The sequence below is a fragment of the Morone saxatilis genome, unplaced genomic scaffold (genome assembly GCF_004916995.1).
Source record: "Morone saxatilis isolate NCDOM2014 unplaced genomic scaffold, NCSU_SB_2.0 Contig8, whole genome shotgun sequence".
NCBI classification, from domain to species: Eukaryota; Metazoa; Chordata; class Actinopteri; family Moronidae; genus Morone; species Morone saxatilis.
The window spans coordinates 6,949,432-6,956,790 of NW_023340257.1; the positions used below are offsets into that span (position 1 = coordinate 6,949,432).

The window sequence follows — 7,359 nt, forward strand, 5'->3', positions numbered from 1 at the left end:
TCCTACACAATGTACCTTTAAGTCCCTGCAGCCCAGACAAAAAAAATATGTGGTTGTAATACAATAATTACTCCAGAAACATATTCATCTGGAGGATGTGGCTGTCTGATGGAAACCTTTACTGTTGGGAAAGCTGCTCTGTCTGCTGCCTCAGCTCGTCTTTTGCTTAATATGATCCCATGGTCATGCGCTTGAGGAACATGGTGTTATAAAATACAGAAGTTGGCAGGACTGAGGTTTTGTATTTCATCTTTTGTGTGGTATAAGTTAGGAAGTATGTCTGTAGGAAGCCATGTTGTGTATTTAAAGGAAGGAGGCATATAGTGGAAGTGAAACTCTGGTTCCAGTGGTCAACTTGAAGTCTGCTGTTAAAGGTTCCGTTTGGACTATAGGTATGAAATCATCATGTCTGATGAGGTTCCTTGTGCTTATTATGAAAAAGCCTTAAGTTAGTGTATTTGGCAATGCAACACAGTCTTCTTAGCTCAATACTTGGCATGACAATAACTGTTTTACCCTTACCCCCTAACAGTCATGTCTCTCAAGCTCCCTTAGCATTTGCAATGGCCTGGACACACAGCAACATGAGCAGTGCATGATGGCTGCCTTGCCTATCTGCTGGGGCATGCAGAACTGTAGTGTCCACACAGAGACCATTTCTGCTGCCCAGCCCTACCTTTGATACAATAAATACATATGTTAACAAATGGATTCCGTCCACAGAAAGGCAAGGGAGCAATCTGAAATGGAATGGACCTCTACTCTCTAGTGAAGCGTTGCTGCAGCTGTGCCTGAGACCAGCGGCTCACGTGGACAGTGTGGCTGCTCTCACCTGTAAACATGGGTGCCGAAATATAAAGCAATATACTCTGTGATGCACATGCACTGCAAATGCGTGCACCTTGTCCAAGCTCCCATGAAACTTAGCACAGGGTGCTATTTGCTTCAGCATATTTACTTGATTCCTGAAAAAATAGGCAGCTAGGGAGCGACCTTTGTCGTGTATTTTTTGGCATTTACAATAGCCAATAGCGGTGAGTGTGTATTACACTACAGTAAAAAACAGTGTGTTTGTGTGTGTGTGTGTGGTGTTGGCAACTTATGTAGTCTATAACCAATGGTGGAAAAAGTACCAAGATACAACAATGTAAAAATATTCCATTACTCCTTAGCTACATACTTAAAGTAAAAGTCTTGCATTTAAAAATCTCAAGTATTGGCAGAAAAATGTACTTTAAAAGCATAAAAGTAAACATACTCATTATGCACACTGTGCCTATTTAGAGAGTTGTATATTTCATAAATACTGATTTTTGGCAGCATTTTAAAGTTGTCAACAAGAAATTAATCTAGCTAATTTATCTCTACTTTGGGGTAGTTTATTTTATAGTTTTATTTCATAAAGATGAACAAATGTTTTAAATATAAAATATAGATCTGAAAAGTAATGGGTAACTATAGCTGTGAAAAAAATGTAATGGAATAAAAAATAAATTAAATATTTATTTTAAATCCTTTCATAGCATAAAATGGAAATACATGTTTTCTTCAGAGCTGATTTATATGCTAAATAACGGTGGTAGGGAGTGGGAAAATTACCACGTGCAAAACGAAGGGGTGCGAAAGCAGCTGAACTAAGCATTACAATGTTGTGGTTTATCAAAATATTTTCCTAACGTTGGCAGGTCTGGTAAATTCAGTTTCATTGTTTGTCCCAAGTAGGTCATTTGAACATGTGCACAGGGTGACTTTCACCAATGCACCCTGAGTCCTTTAAGCTCCTTTTGAGCAGGCTGGAAGTGTCTATCATAACCCCAAAGGGCTTAGTTTTAGTTCCAACAATGAATATTGCCAACATCACCCAGCAACCATTTCAGTGTAATAGGCCTTTAATCACTGTCAACAAAACACAGCTCTCACAATATCAACATTACAAATATAATATATTGCACATCATTATTATAAAGCATAATTGTCACTATTATCATCATCACCACGGTCACTAAGGTAATGGGATTGTCAACAACAGCAGCAGTTACCTCCTCCTGCCATTATCTTTCCAGGCTTAAATGGAGACAGAGGTGAAGATAATAAGGCAACCTAAGCTTACAGTACATTCTACAGTTTGATCCCCTGGAAAATAATGTTTACTTGCTTGACTTTGGCCTCTGTTTCTACATGTATATATTATACAAATCTCCGTGCATTGGTACATATTTGTTGTACTGCCCTGAGATCTTGCTATGAATGTCCCTTACTTTTTGCATACTACTCACTATATGAGATTTTTTCATCTTCTTTTTTGAATCCATTCATGCTGCTTAACAAGTTAAGTTCTTAGTAGTTAAGTCGCTAGGTCTTGTGTTTTATAGCAAATAACTCATCTTCAAATATACTGATTTCCTCCCATTTAAAATCCCAGATCCCAAACCAGGCCTTGCTTTCTCTCTGATGTCATACCACACACACACACAACACCACACAACCACACCACAACACAGAATTCCATAAGTTGAAATAAAACCATCATGTGTTTCAGCTGGTAAATGAGAACTCTGGAAATGAGCATAATAGGTCCCTTTTAAGAATGTGAATGCTATAAAATCACAATGCTTCCTTTGTGAACTTTAGTATTTGTGATGTTGTGTGATTTGTTGAAGGGTAAAGGCATATTATTTGAGCTTGGAGTACAAGCCGTAGCATACGTTTGGCAAGTGTGTGCTGGAGTGTGTGTTCTTTATTTATTTACTTTTGTATTTTCCTTTATTTAGCCAGGAAGGTGCCATTGAGATACTTGGGTGTTGGTCAAGATGGCAACATAAGCAGTTTCATATACCTTTTCTTCACATGTCACTTTTTGACACGACATAAGGAAAAAAAAGGATGGTAAAAGCAGAATAAAAAGGAGTGGTAGGGAACCGTGGACTTTAAGACCAGCAGTGAGTTGGAGATGGAGAGACGAAAGAAGCAACAACTCAGTAAGTAGTTTACTGCTACTTTGAACTATTTGTCAGAAATGTTAAATAATAAGTTAATAATAATACAAACAGTTTATGTTAGATAGTCTTTTATATTCAATATTTTATTTCACTGTGTTTTCATAAAATACGTTAAGGGTTTATTTCTAATCGATATCACTGGCTGTGTAAATACATGCAATTTAACTTCCTAAACTAAATCACTCACATTGTACTTGAGTTGCTTTTGGCTTATAAGCAGTGGTGTTTTTCTTTTTGCTTCTGGCCTTTGAACTGCCACAAATCTTTAAGTGTATGCAGTTTCTTTAATTAAGCTCCTGTACCCCAGACAATGTACTCTTTACTTAAACATTTTTTTCTGAGTAAATAATGAATAAAGCTGTGTTTTGTGCTCTGTATAATTATCTTAGGTTTGGTTTATTATAGACATATATTATAGCTGATGTATGTAAGTTTATTCATAAAAAAGTTTAGCCATTCACCTTGATTGTGAAGTAATTTTTAAGCAGCTGTGATATAAGCCCAAACTACTACTAAATTTTGTCAGTTTTGAACCCTGGCTCTTATCAGTTTAACACCAATTAGATTTAGCTCAGATTATTATTATTATTATTATTATTATTATTATTATTATTATTTCATCACTTTAATCTGGAAATTATTGTTTATAATTCAAAAACGGGGGAAAACAATGGGGTTCTCTAATCGAGCTGTCAATACATTACATGAGCCATAATATAATTGGATCACTTTAATCATGCTGCATGGCTAACAATGTTGTTGTAATTCCTATGTTGTTGTTGTGATCCCTAAATCTCAGAAATTAAACTGGTGATTGAAAGGTTACCATAACTGTAATTTAATTTAATAATTAAAATAATGTTCAGAACTACCAAAAAGATCTCCTTGTTTTCCATATTGGCACCTGGGTTGCTGACATACTATATGTTAGTTCCTCTGTCATCACTAATTCTTCGCTGTGGTTTCGTTAGGGGACTCCTCTGATAGGGGTGGATCCAGGCAAATCAGTACGGCTCCATCTCTAATCCTGACCCGAACCCTGTGGCCCAGGATGAACCCTTATCCACGTACTTTGAAGACACAGTGGCCATTCCTGAAAATATTAATCAGGTACTGTCTCACAGCCACTGTTTCATGTAAAATATTCAACAAAAATTAAGCTTTTTTTCAAATACAATGCTTTACCCTTGTTAAAAGTTTATTACAATTTCTAGGATTTTGGGAAGTCAAATATATTGTACTTAGAATTTAAAGAATTTCGCATCAATGAAACGACAACAGTAATAATGATCAAATTATTTCACTCTTGTATTCAGGTATTCAGTTTCCGCAAACTCTGGGCATTCACTGGACCTGGGTTTTTGATGAGCATTGCCTACTTGGATCCAGGGAACATCGAGTCTGACCTGCAGTGTGGAGCGATAGCTGGCTTTAAGGTGATATGTAAAAACACAATAATCTCCTTAGTTTGTTTTCCCACGGCCTGATAGTTTACTAGTTAATGGGTGTGGGTTTATGGCAAAAAATGAACCATAATTCAGCATAATTTCGACAGGTATGTATTTGAGCTTTTCTTTTTGTTCACTCCATATTTGAGAAAGTAATTCTGCAGCTTTTTGTTGCTCTCTTCACCCAGATAGATACTGCTACCTGATATCTTCTACCTTTCCTAAACGTGCCATTATTTTATTTTGAAGGCAAAATTACTTTACTTCTTGTCTGTTTCTTGTCTGTTTGTGGCAGTGACACATAATGAGCTGCATCAATATATTTCTCTAAGCAAAGGCATCATTTGTGCAATGACTTATGGTTATTTTAATCATAATTATTTTCATTATATTATTAAAAATAAATAACAGCTTTGAATGTTTGCTTTGTCTAAAATGAACATTAGCATAGGCATTCATTATTTAAATTTGGCAGTCTGCCGAAGTAAAACTCCTGTACAGGAAGTAGTAACTTTTGCTTACTTTCACTTTCTCTCTCAGCTCATATGGGTGCTCCTTGTAGCCACCGTCATTGGGCTGTTGATGCAGAGGTTAGCTGCACGCCTCGGTGTCGTCACTGGCATGCACCTGGCTGAAGTGTGCAACCGGCAATATTCCAGAGTGAGCATTCCCCTTTCTCGTCACGTTTCAACTTCCCTTTTCTTACTGCACTTTAACTTTTTATGCATGGGGCTGTGATTGTAAAATCTCTGTATCAGTGAGAGTGTTCTATTTTTTATTTTTTTTCAGGTTCCTCGGTTCATGCTTTGGTTGATGGTGGAAGTGGCAATTATTGGCTCAGACATGCAGGAGGTCATTGGCAGTGCCATAGCTCTCAACCTTCTTTCTGCGGGCAGGTACCTTCTGGACTGCTTGTCCATGGAAAGTGACTGCAAACATTTTTGTTTCTGTTGTTTCTGTATATGCACATTTTCTTCTATTTCTCTTGCAGGATTCCACTGTGGGCAGGCGTCCTCATCACCATCGTAGACACATTTACATTTTTATTTTGTGACAAATTTGGTATGCATATACCGTCACTTACTTATAAGTGTCTAAAAATCTGTGTATCCCAGTGTTGATATAGTTTGTATCTCTTTTTAGGCCTGAGGAAACTTGAAGCTTTTTTTGGCTTTCTCATCACTGTAATGGCTCTTAGCTTTGGTTTTGAGGTAAACGTTTTTAACAATTTCCAGTATAATTAAAGCGTTTGTTGTGTTTTAGCTAATACGTTCATGGCACCATGACATGTTTGACTCTGTCTGTCTGTAGTATGTGCTGGTAAAGCCAGATCAAGGGGAATTGCTGAAGGGCATGTTCTTTCCTTACTGTGCCGGCTGTGGGCGTGCGCAACTGGAGCAGGCAGTGGGGATCATAGGCGCTGTCATAATGCCACACAACATCTACTTGCACTCAGCGCTGGTCAAGGTTAGAAGTATATTTGTTGTCATATGTGGATAAGCAAGACTAAAAAGTAAAGCCTAAGGCTACGGTCACACTTGCACTGATGCAGGGGGAGTGACCATCGCTTGCTGAAGTCAACCACAAACACTTCTTTGCAATTGGCTGAGGCTGGAATTTTGCCGGTCAAAGTTCAGCAAAGTTGAACTTTACATTAAGTAAAGATGCACATTTGTGCAAGTATGACTGTACCCAAGGGTGTTTGATGAAAGTAGAGTGTAATTCTATTCATTTCCTCATGTACCAGTCTCGTGAAATCGATCGCAATAAAAGGGAGGAAGTGAAGGAAGCCAACAAGTACTTCTTCATCGAGTCAGCTATTGCTCTCTTCATCTCATTCATCATCAACGTCTTTGTTGTAGCTGTCTTTGCTCAGGCCTTCTATAATAAAACCAATATGGAAGTGGTGAGTATACATTATTATAGTATGAATCCATTCCTCTTTACTGGATACTGTTGAGTGTACAAAGCCTCAAGTTGTGGCTCATCATGTGTTTGTGTCCCTGACTGCAGAATGCAATGTGCAACGCAACCGGAAGTCCTCACACAAATCTCTTCCCCCTCAACAACAACACACTAGAGGTGGACATCTACAAAGGGGTATGTCTGGTCATCATTACAACAGAAAATGGCAATAAATTGTGGACAGTGATGAGACAGCTCCAGTAAGATCTTGGTAAACAAACAAACACATAACTGTTAAATCTTTGGGAAAATCTTTTTTCTTTCTCATTGCTAATTTTAATTGGCAGTGATATATCAAAGCCTCAGTTTGACTGACCTCTGTCAGAGCATGTATTCACATAACAAGAGAGGGAATTTTTGATGCACAGTTTGTACACATCCCCAGTCCTGAGAAAAGCTTTAATCCAGCAGGTAAATTTAAAACACCTGAGACGAAATACCGACTTATATTTAAACATAAATATTTTTTTTTTTACCCTGAGCTAGGGATGTCACATTCAAGGGTTTTTAGCCCCTGATCCGATCCAAATGATTTAATAAAATTTTTTTAATTACTATCTGCTGATACCAAGTCCTGATCAAATACTTACAACAGTTTTTTTATTATATCGTACAGTGCACATTGCATATGTTTATGCTCGACAATTAAATAGCTTTTAAGAAACAATATACCTGCATCGATGCTGCTCCTTAATAGGTTTTGTTGTTGTTGTTGTTTTACACAACGAAGTAGTGAAACTCTGCAGCGGACAGGGCTGATGGCTGCACCCAGTTTGAAACTTTTGTGAGTGAAAACAGTTGTTGACAGCTGATGTAAACATCCTGACGGAATCGGAATCTATCTATCTATCTATCTATCTAATCTATCTATCTATCTATCTATCTATCTATCTATCTATCTATCTATCTATATGCCCTCGACATTATGAAATAACTATCTGTGTCTT

At 37.5% G+C, this 7,359-nt stretch overlaps 1 protein-coding gene across 1 annotated transcript in view; it reads left to right on the plus strand.

Annotated features, from left to right (window-relative positions):
• Nucleotides 1-7,359, plus strand: part of LOC118341988 (natural resistance-associated macrophage protein 2-like) — a 22,678-nt gene that overhangs the window by 12,703 nt on the left and 2,616 nt on the right. Inside the window, exons 2-10 of the mRNA XM_035680413.1 lie at nucleotides 3,987-4,109; nucleotides 4,316-4,435; nucleotides 4,988-5,107; nucleotides 5,237-5,343; nucleotides 5,439-5,509; nucleotides 5,591-5,658; nucleotides 5,759-5,914; nucleotides 6,195-6,353; nucleotides 6,461-6,547. Coding sequence (XP_035536306.1) covers nucleotides 3,987-4,109; nucleotides 4,316-4,435; nucleotides 4,988-5,107; nucleotides 5,237-5,343; nucleotides 5,439-5,509; nucleotides 5,591-5,658; nucleotides 5,759-5,914; nucleotides 6,195-6,353; nucleotides 6,461-6,547 — 1,011 coding nt within the window. The remainder of the gene's footprint in view (nucleotides 1-3,986; nucleotides 4,110-4,315; nucleotides 4,436-4,987; nucleotides 5,108-5,236; nucleotides 5,344-5,438; nucleotides 5,510-5,590; nucleotides 5,659-5,758; nucleotides 5,915-6,194; nucleotides 6,354-6,460; nucleotides 6,548-7,359) is intronic.